Source organism: Typopeltis vanoorti, chromosome 1, assembly GCF_054136105.1.
Source record: "Typopeltis vanoorti isolate ZY-2024b chromosome 1, IOZ_Tvanoo_1.0, whole genome shotgun sequence".
Lineage (NCBI taxonomy): Eukaryota > Metazoa > Arthropoda > Arachnida > Uropygi > Thelyphonidae > Typopeltis > Typopeltis vanoorti.
Window position 1 is genome coordinate 18,635,902 of NC_143549.1, and position 17,492 is coordinate 18,653,393.

Genomic DNA, 17,492 nt, shown 5'->3' on the forward strand with positions numbered 1-17,492 from the left:
CACCTCGTATATAAGCATAGCAAACTTTCATTGGGTTTTGAAAGTTGTGCAGAGATTGTATTTCTGTAAGACACTGGCTTTTTTTTTTTTTTTTAAGTGCATTGGACATTGGTAAAAATGATAGCATTGCCAAAATCTCTCTGAAGAGAAGGTCAAATATTAGGGAAAGGATTACTATTAATATTATATTTAGTTATATTAATATATTATTATATATATATATATATATATATATATATATATATATATATATATATATATATATATTGACTGTTTGTCCATACTAGGCAAACTTGTGGGATCAGGTCACTTTATATACTTCAGACACATAGAGAGGAGGGGAGTTGATCTTTAGTAGCACATATAAGCATAGTTTCATTGGGCTTTGAAAGTTGTGCAGACATTGTAATAAATTTAGTTTAATCCTTTATCCAAGTGTAAGCAAACAAAGTTTGTGCCCTGAAAATATCTTCGGGACTGAGGTAAGGTGGTGCAACACCAGACGATTCCAAGAAAAGGTGGACCAAGCTCTCATCACTCCTTGTCTCAGTATCTCCCATAATGCAAAGCATCTCCTTGTGGACATGAATACTGCTATGCATTATGGGAAGGGCCACTACCCAGACCGGTTTAGACCTCTATTGAGGTCTCGTCAGTGGGAGGCAGACCCAAACACGGAGATACTAAGGCAGAAGCAGTAGGAGAGGTCATATTTACCTATACAAGCTGTCAACAGGTGTACCACCTTATTATTGAATTACTCTGGATTTAGAGAAAGATGTTGGAAGTTTATTTTGGACTTGGTTAGACTATAATAAATTTAGTTTAATTCTTTATCCAAGTGTAAGCAAACAAAGTTTGCACCTGAAAATATCTTCAGGACTGAGGTAAGGTGGTGCAACACCAGGCAACTCCGAGCAAAGGTGGACCTAGCTCTCATTACTCCTTGTCTCAGTATCTCCCATAATGCAAAGTACATCTCCTTGCGAACATGTATACTGCTATGCATTAAGGGAAGGGCCACTACCCAGACCGATTTCGACCTTTATTGAGGTCTCGTCAGTGGGACGCAGACCCAAACATGGAGATACTAAGGCAGAAGCAATAGGAGAGGTCATATTTACCCATACTTTACCTTGTGCAGAGATTGTATTTCTTTAAGAGACTGGGTATTTTTTTTTTTTTTTAAGTGCCTTGGACATAGGGAATAATGATAGCATTACTGAAAGAGAAGGTCAAGGATTAGGGAAAGGATTAATTATTATTATATTTATTTATTTATTTGATACTTTAGGAACTGTAACCATTAAATAAGAAGATTTGGTGCATATGATTAAGTTCAGCTGTAAGAGAGGACTCATTGAAACAAATGTCATGTGGTGGGGGATGATGGGGAATGTTTCTGAATGTATCTGTCTGTGTGGGTGGGCTTCCTATATACTGAAAAGGTAAGGTTACCATTGGTTAGGAATGTTACCAAGATGTTTAGAAAAGCTAAACTATTACTAGTTTATTTTTTCGTGGTAAACTGGATTCTAGGGTAAAGACTATTGAGGTGAGAAAGGAAAGAATCTAATGTGCCTGGACCATGAGGCCAGATGGAAAACAGATCATCCACATATCTTGACTGATAGGTTTTTCAATGGGCCGAGTTAAGAGCTTATTTTTCAAAATATTCCATTAAAAAATTGGCACAAGGTGATTATAGGAAACGCTGTAGTCAGTAAGCATTAGTATGTTGGGTGTATGAACTGAGTGGAAAAGATGTTGACAATGCATGGAAACTCGCAAGGCAGTATCTGACAAAGTCAACGTATGACTGCATACTGAGAGTTGAGCGAGTAAATAGAGTGGGAGTGAAATGGATGAACGGCAAAATCAAGCAAGCTGTGCTGGAAAAAAAAAATGTTATGGAAGAGGTACAAGACAGTTGATGGTGATCAGATCCATGAAGAGTATAAAGTGCAGGCTAGAAAGGTGACGAGCATGATAAAGAAAGAAAGAAAAGGTGCAGTACGAGAGTAGATTGGTTGGTCAAGCCAAGGATAACTCAAGGGAATTTTTCCGCTACATGGCAAGCAAGAGGAAGAATGATTATGGCAGACTAACATTGGTGGATAGTCATGGCAGAAGACTAACAGCTGTAAGGGATATAGTGGAATTATTGAAAGAGCACTTTATCAACGTATATCCTTATTATTATTAATTTTTCTTCTACCTACTACGTGTTAGGCCTACTGGCCTGTTACAGAGCTATCTTAAGCTCTTCTAAGTCGTACCTGTCCTGAGGATAAGGTGACTAGTCCTATGCCTCCTGGTGTGTTCTATGGCTGTAGCTGCATGTGTTCACGATGCTGTTTTTGCCTGCTTGTGGGAGGAAACCCCCCCCCCCCCCATAAACTGGAGAGAAAAACCCTGCTGTCCATTCCCAAGACCCGCTAACTTGGCTATGTCTGAAAAAGATCCTTAAACTCTTCACATCAGCGATGGGAATCGAACCATGACACTCCTTTCGCAGGCATATGGTTGTAAAGCGCATAGCCACAAGGCTAACTGCATGGACCAGTGTATATCATGCTGGTATAAATGATACCATGAAATATGTAGAAGAATTGGAAGTGAAAGAACTGCATCACATGTTAGTTGGGTTAGATGTTAATAAGGCTGTGGGAATGGATGACACATCACCTTGTATTTAATGAAATTCTTGCAGTGAATAGTGAAATTCTGGTTATTTAATGAAAGTCTTGCAGTGGATAGGATTCCTAAGCAGTGGAAAGAAGGCAAAATAGTACCACTCCACAAGCATGGTTCTAAGACAGAAGTCTCCAACTGTAGGTCAGTCTGTATAACTTGCAGTTGTGGCCAAGGTGTTGGAGAGATTGGTCAGGAATAGAATACAGAATTGGGTTGATGCATATAGCATTCTTTATGATGGTCAGCATGGATTTGTAAAGGGTAGGTCTGTTTTAGTAATTTACTTTCATTTTATAAGGTGAAGAGTGTGTTAGATAAGGGAGAATCATATACAGTGATATTCTTAGACTTTGCAAAAACATTTGATAGATTACCACATGACAAGTTGTTGTACAAGTTGCAGAGGATGGAAAAGATAGTATATTGGTTAGATGGATCAGAGATTGGCTCTCTGAACAATATCAGCAGGTAGTCTATGATGGAGCAGTGTCTCATAAAAGGGTAACCAGTGGTGTGCCCCAGGGTTCTGTTCTTGGGCCTCTGATATCTAACTTATTTGCAAATGATATATCCTGTGGACTGACTGGGGATCTTCAGTTATTTGCTGATGATGTAAAGTTGGAAAGAATTATAAGTAGCACTGCTGATGTTAAATCCCTTCAGGAAGATTTGAATTGACTTTTTACTTGGACGAAAGAGTGTGGGATTGTAATTTTAATATCAATAAGTGCAATGTGTTGCATTTTGCAGTGCAGAAATATAGGGCTCTGTACTATATCTATGGTGACATACTTCAGGAAGTGGATGAGATTAGAGATTTGGGAGTGATGGTTCACAGTAGACTGAAGTTTAGAGAACACATTGCAAGTGTTGCAAAGGCTGCACATCGAAGTGCTGCTATGATAAGAAGTACTCTAACATGTAAGGATAAGGAAGTGGTTATGCCACTATATGAGGCACTGGTCAGGCCACACTTGGGCTATTGTGCTCAGACCTGGTCACCTGGTTTTCAGTATGATATGGAGACATTGGAGAAGGTCCAGAGACATGCGACTATGACAATATTAGGAGTTTGGAATGCTGGCTATGGAGAGAGAGAGAGAGGTTGAAGAAATATGGATTGCAGCGTTTGGTTGATAGGAGGAAGAGAGGTGATATGATAGAGACATTTATGTTAGTGAGAAGATTTGATCAGATTAATCTGGAGGGGGGGGGGGGTTATAAAAGAATAGAAGGTGAACCAGAGGTGGTCATTCCTGGAATGGAATGCATTGCCTGAAGGTTTTGTTAATGCAAGGAATATTAAGGATTTTAAGATTTTATATGATAAATATGTTATCAGTTGAATGAACCTCGCATGATGAGTCTGTCGATTCCATGGAGGGTGTAATAATAATAAGTATTCTAAAAATTATGCAATAATTATTTAATAATATCTTGAAATTTTTTTATCTTCCACATATTTTGATAGTACATTATGTCACAAGAATTGTTTTTATTTATAAAAAGAAACCTGAGTTTACAAGAATATATTGTTTACAAATGAAGAATTGAATTATTTGATTTTTTGAATAGTAATTCCTCTACATTTTATGTTATATATAAACATTTCTCTTTTTGTTACCTTTATTATTATTATTATTTTTTTTTTTTCAGAGAATTAGATCTTGATGTGTTTATTATTTTACAATATGGTCTTAATCTGGAACCCTCTTCATGTGAAAAAACAAAGGTAAATTAAAGTAAAATAGCAATTATGATACACGTATTAAATAAAAAAATTACAATTTTCATGTCTAATACTTGTTGAAGTTTATTTTTTGGTTTAATAGAATGAAGTAAAAATTGATCGGTTCAATGACTCAAATATTTCACCTTTGTCACAGAGTTATCACTAGGAATGCATTATAAAAATTGTAATGTATGCAAAAGCAGTCCAAAAATAAAGCAGAAGTGATTAGATCAAAAAAACCTTGAATTCACAGAAGGCAACCTTGAGAGGATTGCTTGTGTGGATACTAATTTTGTTGGGAGGAAAATAGTTATTTTCTCATTGCAGTTGCCATTTTATAAGGTTAAGATGATTAAAAAAAAAAACTCATGGAGTGTGGTCACATTTTGATTTGATTTTGTGCACATTGTTCATGGCATCGTCTACTAACCATAATTGGAGACATCAGTTCTTATTTCTTATGTTCTTCTAGATTGAACATTGACAGATCTTCCAGTTTCCTCCTAATTGCCATTTTATGACCATTTACATAGTTTGAAATCATTGCATAAATTATATATATATTTTTTTAATTTTGGCAATTTTTTTTTTTTTTTTGGGATTGCTCATATATGGAGAATAGCATTACTGTACTCTGTATCTGAGGTGGTCGTTCAATGGGAAAACAAGCATATATTTTGTTAATTCTTCCTGAACTGTATGCAATAAATAAGGAAACATTACAAGTTTGGTTAAAATAGATTGATCACTTGTTAACTAGAGATTTTATAATTGACATATTGTTTGTACAGGGAGGGGTGAGGAAGTTTGTGAATGTGTCTGTCTTCATGAGATTTCTGTGGACTGTGAAAGAAAATTGCTGTTAGAAAACTACTGCATATATTTAAACTAAGTTTTAGGAGATGCGGTAATTACTAGTACAGATTCTGATGAACGTTGATCATGAGAAATATCTGTAGAAGATGAAAACAACAGTAGCTGAACATAAACCATAATCAGTCGAAGATGAGTTAGCCAATCTCATACAGCAGCAGTAGTAGCAGGGTTTTTCTCCTGGATAAGGGTAAATCAACCTTCAAAACACACGCTATTTACAGACAAAAATTATTATTATTATGTGACACCTCCAGGTGTCACATAATAATAATAAATGTGCAAAAGAATTGAGTAATTTTGTAAGATTTGAGTCATTAATCAACTTGATTAATTCATTCTATATTACTATACTGAAGGGCAGGGATAAAAAAAGAACAGAATACTTTGGTGCTTATTTGTAAATTTTTAGGATAAGAATTGATTACATGTAACATGCAGCTGCAGAGAAGAGATCCCATTAAGCAATTGCAAAATGTAGAAGAGGCTCTTGCTTAAAATCCTTTGTGGCAAACTCAATCATATACCTTTGAAATATTATCATTATTACTTGAGACCTCGAAGAAGGCTATAAATCACCCCAAACCAGCTATCATACCTTCCCTTAAATTCATTCACACTAGATGCACTCATTACCCCTAAGGGCAAATTATTCCACTCAGTCGCTGCTCTCTGGGAGAAAAACCTAGCTCTTACCTCCCCCTTTCTTGACTGCAAATAAATTTAACTTCCATGGATGCCCTGCTTCTCTCCCCACCTTCTATATAATGAAAAATTTCATCAGCTGATATCCTATAACATCCATTCAAAAGTTTATATACCTCTATCATATATCATCCTTCTTTCTCCTGTTAACCAGAGTCTGCAATCCACATACTCGCAATCTGTCTTCATAATCTAAATCCCATAATCCAGATATAATCTTTGTAACTCTTCTTTGCTCCTTTTCCACAACTTCTTCATCTCCTTGGAACCCAGGAGACCAAATCTGCACAAAATAATCCATGATGGAATATTGTGGAGTATTTATAGAATCTGTCCAAAGATAGGTAACTTAAGCAAGAAAATACCATAACAAAAGAAATCACGAGAAATAGAACTAAAGAAATTATGAATGATATATGCACGTAACCACAAGAAAGGTATTTATTTAACCAAATATTTTGGTCTGGAAATAGCAGACCATCCTCAGTCTTATGTCACAAGTATCCTTAAAACAGCAAAGAAATTATGAGAAAAGAAATATTTGCATTGTAAACAGAACAACGAAAATTGGCCAAAATTTCCTGAAGATCTGAGACTAAAGAATTGCCATAAAACTTTTAGTGAAAGACTTTTGACTGAATGTGAGATACAGAGCCTTTGTAAGTTCAAAATTTTTATGTAATTCCTGTTATAGTTCATACAAGAAAGGCTTTTAAGATATATGTTTAATAGTTAAGAAATTTCCATAAGAGAATCAATTGGCATGTTAGAGCTTGATATCAAATGCGTAAAGATAACTTAACACAGATTTAGGTAACCTCTTTATGAGTAAGCTTAGAGATTATTAAGTAAAAATTCGTAAACTGAGAGTTGGTAACCTTATGTGTTAAAGAAAGTATTTAACATTGAAGAAAGAAGGTTTTAATTTTTGCTAAAGAGTTTTTATAGATGGATAGAGAAAGTAATCTCCCTAATGTTAAAATTGTGTACATTTCATAGTAATGTAAATAATTGTCATTTGATTTTCTTGTTAAAAGAGTGCTGCCTGTTTTTTTGTTTATTTACAACTGCACTGTGTCTAAAATAAATCGGACTTGTTGAGCGGGAATCTAAATGAGTTGGCCAAAGCGTAGAATTAAGAAAAAGAATAGACTACGACTGTTTGTGAAAGTTTTAATGTAGGAATTTGTGTTAGAGAAAAAGAGAGAGAAATCAACCAGCAATATATTTGAGTTCTTTTTGCTAATCAAAGATATTAGTGGCTCAGTCTCATTTTAAATAAATTTTCTAATATCTTAGGCATAAGACTCGTAATGTGAAAAGTAGATAAACATAGCACGTAATAAGTTAAATGAGGGATTCTGAAAGAGAGAAAGGATGCACAGCAAATTAGAATAACAGAGAAAGTATAGAATAAAAGACACCAAGTAATTAATAGAAATTACAAGTATACAAAATTAAATAATAATAAAAGTTTACACTTTTATTATAACAAATGCACATAACAAAAGACGTATAACAAAAGCACATCATATGCATTTCGTTTAATTTGAGGATAATCATGAGCGTATCAAAGAAATCGATGACGTATCATTTTCACAAGGCATGGGAAACAGATTTTTACTTTACAATGGTAAATGGAAAGTGTTGTTGTTTGATTTGTAATTCATATGTAGCAATTCCAAAAAAAGGTAATATTGAGAGACATTTTCAATCGCTACATGCAAAATATGATGAAGATTTTCCCCAAAATTCCGAAATACGTAAATGAAAAATTACAAATTTAAGTAAAACATTTCAGCTACTCAGGCACCATTTTTAGTGAAAATGGTAAATTAAATATGTAAATAGACAACAGAATCAATAAAGCTAGTATGGTAGGAAGTCAACTGAATAAATTTATATGGAATAAGAGAGAAATTAGTCAAAACACTAAATTAGCTGTATACAAGACAGTGTTCAAACCAATTTTAACTTATGGATCTGAGAGTCCTGAGAAAGATTAGGGGCATGAACAGATGGCATCAGTGGCAACAACGAGGTTATTAGGAAAGAACTTGATATTGTTAGCATCCCGGAATCTATTAGCAGAGTTAATCTCAGGTGGTATGGTCACGTAAACAGAATTGGGGAGGAAAGATTAGAAAAATAGGTGTTCACTACCAGGTCGACAGGAAGACAGAAATATAAGTTCTGATAATGTTTGAGTCTTGACATGTAACAGTGCGATTTGAAGGAAAATTGTAGATAGATATTTAGTTGATGTAAGTTTTTCATGTAATACTATTATATCCTGTACACTCCTTGAGGGTACATATAAGGAATTTGATGATGAACACTCTAAATAAAACTAAAGAAGGGAAGCATGAAAATATTATTAATTGAACCGACAAAATTAACACTTTCGAAGAAAATTAATGCTTTGGGAAGAAAGAATCAAAAGAAAAAACACAGCTGAAATTTTTGAACGGACAAAAAGTTGTAGACTGGATAAAAATCTTATAGATCTGATTTTACAAAGTTTAATACTGCTTCACAAAAAATTGAAAAATATTTTCCCTCACTTGATGTATCATTCTTAGTTTGGGAAAGAGATCTGTTTGTCAAAAGTGCATGTCAATTGGCAAATTTAAACACTGCAGAAGAAGACGAGCCAATAAGGAATGACAGATAATTTAAACCTAAACATTCAACACCAGATACTACTTCATTCTAGTTGTCTCTTCATGAATATCCCATTATCACAAAAAAAGCCACTGAAGCACCATTTCAGCTAGTTTTTATGAAGCTAGCTTTGCTGCATTAAATACTATAAAAAAACAAGAAAAACTCGAGGCTTGAAACCTTGGAAGAAGATTTGAGGGTTGCCTATCTGCAATCTGACCTCTCAAGGGACATAAGGAAACAATGCCAAGCTTAGTTGTCACTGATTAAAAAAATACATTTGTTACATGTATGTATATTAGAAAAAAATTAATAAATAATTATTGTCATAAATAACTTTCACTATTCTTTTGCATTTCATTACAAAGTGTCATAAACAAATGTGATTTCAAAGAGATGTTTGCAAAAGAGGGTCACAAAAGGTTTTGTCTTTATATGAAACAGTCAATATATTTCTTAGTACTTGAATGATGTGCCGTAGAATTTTAGTAATTAGTTTTAGTGTGCTGTAAGATAAAAAAGGTTGAAAACCACTGTCCTGAATCACTGCTCCAATTCTGAGATAACTGCCTATAGCTTTTCAGCCTTAGGAATCAAGCCAGTATTGTAGTGTCATCTGCATATAAAGGCTCTGTTTTGTTGGCCATGCGAAGGATGTCAGACAATGGCAATGAGTAAAGGTGACAGTAAGGAGGTCCCTGAGGATTTCCTACTGTAATTCTGTGTTCAGATGATCTAATTCCCTGTAGTTCCACACAAAGCTTCTGATCTCAAGACAATGGCCAACATGGCTGGTGAGGTCAAATGAAAGTTTAACATTAATTTATCGAGTAGCTCTCTATGCCACATCTTGTAGAATGCCTTTGCAACATCAAGAAAGACTGCACTGGTGTGCTGTCTCTAAACTGTCTCCCATTGCACCATGTGGCATCTGTGAATAAGCTTTGCTAAACTTGTGCTCCTGCATTTTATCGCTATTGTAAGTATTCTTTATTCAAAATAATCATTAAACAAAAATCCTAGCAGTGGGTACTAAGAAGACTATTATTTCTGTGCAACCCATAAGCACTTATAGTGCATTAAATCAGCTATACTTCCAGTTAAAAATCAGCCATGTGTAAGTGTCCACTATGCCTCTGATATGAAGCAAAGATTGCGGCAAGAAAAGCCAATTATGATTGAGAACCAGTGGCTCACCAGCACAGTGGTGTTGATCAGGACAAACCCCAAAAGTGTTGCAGTTATAAATCGATGTCACCGGGGGGGAGTACATTGTGTGAGTTCTGTTGCCACTGGCTACATGATTCCTGTGCAAAAATAGATGAATCAGTACACAAGCTACTTACTGACCTCAACCAGCCCTTTTTCTGTTCACTGTGCCTCCATTCTGTAAAACAGCTCTTGAACTTTTGCATAAAACTCGATAAGCTGAAACAGCACATCAATGCTATGAACAATACTTTTTTCTCCAAACCAAAATATGAGCACCAGAAGCTAAGCATGAACTAACTGACAATCAGTGCTGCAATGCAAGTTCACCCTTACCTGTGAATGAACTCTGTGACTTAATTGCACCAATGGTACACGACTCGATGGAGGAAAAAAACAAAAAATTCAATGCTGTTATTTTTAACTTTCTGAAGGAAAACAGAAAAATCACTAAAAGAATACATCTTCAAATTAGCATAAGAATGCAACATTGATTCTAAAAATATTGTCAAGTGCTATCATTTTGGAAAACCATAAATCAAAGAAAGGATGGAACAAACTTTCCACTTTTTAAAATTAACTTGCGACACACATCTAAAATAATAACAGAGATCAACAACAGATTCAAAGACACTTCTCCCAAATCATGCAAATGTGCTTGATCAGACCAAGCATTTGGCATCTCAGAATAAAATGCCAAAATGGAGAAAACAATTGGATCATAGACTACAAATGATTTAAATTAGTGTAAAAATCAAGTGACACTACTAGTAGCCACCATGGAGACCAGCATGCAAACACCACACAGGTAACATGCAAGACCCTTGCTGTCAAATATATGCTTCACAGAACCTTGCAATATCCACACCAACATCCATAGCCAAAACTCCAACCTTAACAGTTGTCCATTACCATCTTCAGTCTACCAAACTCCATATACTCTTTATGGCAGAAATTCAAATCTCACCTACCACCACCACTATTCATCTCAACCTTCCAAACTGCACACTCTTTAACTCCTTTCAACACAAAGGTGGTGTCTGCACATACATCTATTTTGACATACCTTGGCAGAGAGTACCCTACCTAGAATTGCCCAACTTTGACCTTCTTTGGTTGAAAATATCCCCTCCTCACTCAATCAAATTCATTTGATGTCTCTGTTGCTCCTCTAATGCAACCAACCACTCTGTACTCTTTAATTTCCTCTCCTAAAATATTGATTTTCTCCAGTAGCACTTTCACAACAGTGAAATCATCCAACTAGGAGATTTTAATGTCCACAACACCAACTGGCTTTCCTCTTCCAGTTGTACAAATCTTACAAGCAGAGGTGCTGAAACATTTGCCATCACTAACAACCTTACACAACTTGTTCAAATTCCAACCAGAATACAAGATAACCGAAATCACTCCCCAAACACTCTACATCAAGGTTTCCCAAACTTGTTTTTCCATGACCCAGTTATTTTAATACTTCATCTTTATGACCCACTAAAATTTTTATGGCCAACAGGTAAAATAAAACGGATTTAAATGTTCATAGAGTTTTCATATATTATTATTATAATAACTTTCAAATTTATTATAATAATAATATTTACTCTTACAAAAATGTAAAGAATTAAACTAAAGCCAAGTATTTATTAATGAGAAGTGTGATGCCGTTGTTTGTTAACTAGAAACTTCAGGTTTGGGGGAAAAGATGATAACTTTATTCTTAAATCTGGTTTGACTTCCAATCAGTTTCTATATTTATTTTTTAGAAAAACCAGTGTTGAAAAGCCTGTTTCACACTTATGGGTTGTGATAAAAGGCAGAAATTTTATCGCTTTTTCTGCTAAAACTGGGTACTCCTGACAGCAAGACAACCAAAAATCCATCAGTGGTATTGTGTTGAAGATGTCTTTGAGTGCCATACCACATGACAGTTCAATTATAGATTCAGTATTTGAATCCGGTAATTCTGTCTCAGATTCTGCATTCACTATAAAAGGGTTCCTTATCCATGCTTTGTTTGCTGTTGATTCGGAGGAAATATTCCTTCAGACTTGCCTGCAGTCCTAGCATATGTTCCTTGATAACAGCTGAAATCTCATCTGGCATGGAACTCGTATTATACTCTTTTTGTAATTCTGTTAGCTTTGTAACGGATTTGTAATTCCCTGCTTCCACACGATGGGACCACAAATTGAGTTTTTTTTTTTGTTGCAGCTTCCACCATCTCTTGCACTATAAATACAGTTACATTGCTACCTTGTAATGTCAGATTTAAATTATTCAAAAAATCAAAAATGTCACAAATGTAGGCGACCTTGAATAACCAATTGACATCATGAAAACTGTCTTTGAATTCAAATATTACATCCCTAGCCATTGAGGGGGGATGTTGTCTAAGAACATTAAAACATTCCCTCTTGTCAGCCATTGCACCTCGCAGTGTAAAAGAAGTTGCTTATGTTCACTCCCCATTTCTTTGCACAATGCAGAGAATAACCTTGAATTCAATGGATGAGATTTTATAAAGTTTATAAATTGTACACACTCTTGCATAGTTGCATTTAAAAGCAACGGCATTCTTTTGACAGCCAATGCATTCTCTGTGAATGCTACAATGCACCCATACACAGTCTGGTGCTATGGCTTTGATCCTCAGAAAAAGTCCAGTATGTGCGCTTGCCATTGCGTAGGCTCCATCGCTACTCAGTCCCACACATTTCTTCCATTAAATGCCCTTTTCATTGATGTAATTTGCAATCAAGTTAAAAATTTCTTCGACTGTTGTTCTTGTTGTCAGAGGTTTACAAAAAAGAAATTCTGTGTGAGTTGTATTCTCAATCGTATCTCACAAAATATTAAATTGGCATTGTCTGATATGTCTGTACTTTCATCGACTTGCAAAGAAAAAAAATTGCACTCTTTTAAATGACCTACAACAGTTTCTTCAATAGTATATGCCATCTCCATGATTCTATGCTTCACTGTGTTATTTGATAGCGTCAGCATATTTACTTGGCTCCCCCTGTTTTTTATCACATATTTGAGATGCTAACATTTTTATTGCTGGAACTATTAATTTCTCGGCAACTGTGTGAGGATAACCATTTTCAGCAATTAATTTTGATATTTCATAAGAAGCCATTACAAGGTTTTCAGACTAAGCTTCCTGAGAAAAATTCGAAGACATAGTCTTCTTGGTAGCTATTAGTTCTCTCTTTTTATTTATAAAGAAATCTATTGGCTTATTACTGTAGTTCGAATGTTTCAATTCCAAATGTCACTTCACCTTTGAAGGTCTCATGGACCCGTTTGAAAGTGCTGCAGAACAAGCTTGTCATCAGCACCCTTGTTGAAACTGAACTGTATGTAATCCTCAAAATACTGTCGGGTCCAGTATACATCATCTTCTATTTTGTAAGAGTAGTAGACAAGACATCGTGCAGCCATTTGTTAGTGCTGTTCTCAGAACTTGTGCTAGGCAGCATGCCACTCAATTGTTTATTGGTGCCAACAAAGAGTTTTTAACCAGCACATTGTTTGATTGTTGTTTTATTACCCATTTATCCACCATTAAATGGGTAATGGCAAGCGAGATAAAGAAAGAATGAAATAAGTTATTTAGAAACAATTATAATAATTACAGTTGTTCAGCTGAATCCAGTGGGCAAGGTACACGTAATCAGTAAATACAAAAAAATACGCTCGCTCTTGATGCTTAAGTCAAACTGAACAAGCAGAGAGAGTACATGCGGGCAAGTAAAACAAATGCCAGACCACCAAACGATTCGGCTGGTGGCGCGTTTGCCGCCGAGCAGCCTTGCCATTAGTTGAGCTACTTTACCGCAAACAAAGAGACTGCGAAATGGTGATGCGGACGGAGCGCGTTTTTCGTCTCTATTAATTAAATTATTTATTCATTAGTCCTGATTAAATGCTATTTGTTTGTATTTCAGAGTTTTGTGAAAAAAAGAAAATCCAAAAACGAAACACCTAGATTTTCTAGTGTTTTTTAGGCAACCCAGCACTTAGCTTTCATGACCCGGTGCCAAGTCGTGACCCACCATTTGGAAAATGCTACTCTAGATCTCTTCCTCGCCAACAACCCTTCCAAATACACAGTGAATATAGTGGTCCTGTTAGATAATTCTGACCACATCTCCTCCCCCATGCAATAACGCTTACACAGCCACTCCCCATACAGGAGCAGTCTGGCATTATAAGAGTGCCAATAAATATATTTAGTTTACTCCTTTATCCAAGTGTAAGCAAACAAAGTTTGCACCCGAAGCATCTTCAGGACTGGGGGCAACTCTCAGCATTTGAAATTACTGGTCTTGTAACATTTTAAAAGCACAGCACTCATAGTTTTCACTAAAATTCAACACTGATGAAACAATGAAACAGATCTTACAGAATTGAAACCAATACAGCTGGATCGGAGATAAAAATCTCAAAGATTTCAGTTGTTCGGCAATTAAATCTGTCTCATCTTTATACAGCATTGATGCCACAGCATCAGTGCAACAACTGCTGTTAATTGTCTCACAATTGGAGAAACTCATAAACACATACAGCGATGTGTGTGTGTTATGATCCATCCAGTCATTTCCGACTCCTGGCAACTCCATGAACATACACCCTCCATTCCGATCTGTCCCTGACCATGTCTTTCAGAACCTCCAAGCGCATTCCAGTTGCTTCTTTAACTCCATCCACCCATCTAATTCTTGGTCTTCCTCTTCTCCTCCTTCCATCAACTTTAGCAAGCATCATCATCTGCTCCAGACTGTCATTTGCTTGCATAATATGTCCGAAGCATAACAATTTTTGCTTGATAATCATAGCTTCAAGGGAACAATCTGGCTTTATTCTGTCTATCACTGATTTATTGGTTTGCTTTGCAGTCCATCGTATTCTTAGTAAGCATCTCCAAACCCATAATTCAAATGCATCTATCTTTCTTCTTTCACTTTTTCTCAGGGTCCAACTTTCACATCCATACAGCACCACAGGGAATACCATTGCTTTCACGATTCTGATTTTTGTTGTTAGGCTAATATCTTCATCTTTAAAGATCTTGCTTAAATTTGTCATTGCTTTTTTTCTGAGTAATAATCTTCTTCTAACGTCTTTGGTACAATAACCATCTTTATCAATTTGAGATTCTAGGAACTCAAAATTGTTAACTGCTTCCATTTTCTCCCCATCTACTTCAAAATCATTAAGTTCACATGTTGCCATAACTTTGGTCTTTTTGAGGTTAAGTTTAAGACCATATTTAGCACTTTCTTCTTTAACTTTCATAATGAGCTCCTTCAAAAAGTTCCTTCAAATCTTCTTTGCATTCTGCTAGCAAGGTGGTATCATCTGCATACCTCAAATTATTAATATTTTTCCCACCAATTTTAATTCCAACTGAAGACTCCTCCAGCCCTGCCATTCTTAAAATGTATTCACTGTACAAGTTAAACAGGTATGAAGATAAAATACATCCTTGCCGCACCCCTTTGCCTATTGCTAAATACTCAGTTTCTCCAAGATCTGTTCAGACAGTAGCTTCTTGTTCATAATAAAGATTCCTCAGAAGGAATCTTTATTATGAACAAGAAATGCTCTGGGACTCCCACTGTTGACACATTCCACAGTTTCAGATGATCTACAGAGTCAAAAGCCTTGCTATAGTCAAGGAAACAAAGGTAGACATTCTTGTGATATTCCTGTGCTCTTTCTATTATGCATCTCACATTGGCAATTTGATCTCTTGTTCCTCTGCCTTTTCGAAATCTTGCCTGTTCATCTGGCATTTTTCTCTTCATGAATGGTTCCAGTCTTTTCTGAATGATCTTAAGTAGGATTTTGCTTTCATGAGAAATCAGTGCTATAGTGCTGTAATTTTTGCACTCCCTTGCATCGCCTTTCTTCAATAAAGGTATATAAACTGATTTTTTTCCATTCTCTAGGCCATGTAGTTGTGATCCAAATTTTGCTGACATAGAGCTGTTAAAATTTTAACTGCCTCTTCTCCCAGGGCTTTGAGCAGCTCAATAGGTATTCCATCTCCTCCTGGTGCTTTCTTACTGGATATCTGTTGCAGTGCCCACCTCACTTCACTCTCCACTGGTACTGGTTCCTGTATATAATTCTGCTCTTCAAATTTCTCAGTAATTTTGTACAGAAGACATACTGTAAATGTCTTCTGTCTACTCTTTCCATCTTTCTTTGATGTCTGCAGCTTCTGTAAGATATCCTTTGTGTTAACTTTTCAATATTGCCACCTTGGCACTAAACTTTCCTGTTAGTTCTCTGATCTTTTTGAAAAGATCTCTTGTTTTTCCTTTCTTGTTTTGGTCTTCTATTTGTTGGCATTCCTGGTTAAAGTATTTTTCCTTGTCTCTCCTGGCTTGTCGTTGAAACTGCATTCAAATGCCATACTTCCTGCAAATTTCCTGTGGCCTTCATTTTCCTCCTTTCCTGAGCAGTTTTGACGGCATCTTCTGACAGCCATTTGGACTTCTTCTTAAAAACTGTTATTCTTCTTTGCTTCTGTTTTAATTATATCGTTAATCTCTTCCATAGTTCATCTGATTCTCTTTCACACAAATTAAGTGTGTTGAATCTGTTCTGTATGCTAATACTGTATTCAGCTGGTATGTTTCCAAGATCATATCTGATAGACATTTGTGATAGTTTCAGTTTCCGTAGTTTCAGATGTATTGTAGCCACTAATAACTCATAGTCTGTTCAACAATCTGCACCTGGAAAAGTCTTGACAGACTGAATTGCACTTCTCCATCTTCTTTGTCCAAGTACGTCCAAGTCAATTTGATTTCTGTGTTGTCCATCAGGTGATACTCATGTATACAATCATCTTTTGTGCTGTTTAAAGCAGGTGTTAGCAACAAACAAAGAATTTTCTGCACAAAACTCAACTAGTCTCTTCCCTGCAGTGTTACAAATACCTAAACCAAAACGACCTGTTATTCCTTGTTCCTCGGTCTCTCCCACTTTTGCATTCCAATCTCCAAGAAGTAGCGATAAATCTCGCTTTGGTGCTGCATCTGTCACTTCTTGTAACTTTCCATAAAATTCTTCAATGTCTTCTTCTGATACCTCTGCAGTGGGTGCATAAACCTGAATGATGGTCATATTCATTGGATGTCCACTCACTCTGAGAGAAATGATTCTGTCACTCACTGGATTATAACCCAATACATACCTAGCCACTGAGTAAGAAAGATACTCCATTTTTTCTACTTGTCTCATGTCCTGAGTAATACACCATATAGTCCCCTCACTGAAAATGGCCCATTCCTGGCCATCTAAGTTCACTTATTCCCAATTTTTCCAGCTTCTTGCCCTCCATTTCCATCTTTATTATTTCCAGCTTACCTTGGTTCATACTTCTAACATTCCAAGTTCCAATCCTGTGGTTTTTTGTGAATACAATGATACCTACATGTCCTCCATAGACTCAGCCCCACTCAAACCTTCTGGCTAAGATATGTAGATGATGTATTCTCTATTTGGCCTCATGGCCCAGACACGTTAGACTCCTTCCTCAGTCATCTCAATAGCCTACATCCAAGAATCCAGTTTACTATGGAAAAGGAAA

The 17,492-nt window shown here is 35.9% G+C and overlaps 1 protein-coding gene across 5 annotated transcripts in view; it reads left to right on the forward strand.

Moving 5' to 3' along the window:
• Positions 1-17,492, forward strand: part of Fancd2 (Fanconi anemia complementation group D2) — an 883,021-nt gene that overhangs the window by 542,006 nt on the left and 323,523 nt on the right. For all 5 annotated transcript variants that reach the window (XM_090413132.1, XM_090413256.1, XM_090413216.1 and 2 more), the window contains one exon: positions 4,354-4,429. In XM_090413132.1, coding sequence (XP_090269258.1) covers positions 4,354-4,429 — 76 coding nt within the window. The remainder of the gene's footprint in view (positions 1-4,353; positions 4,430-17,492) is intronic.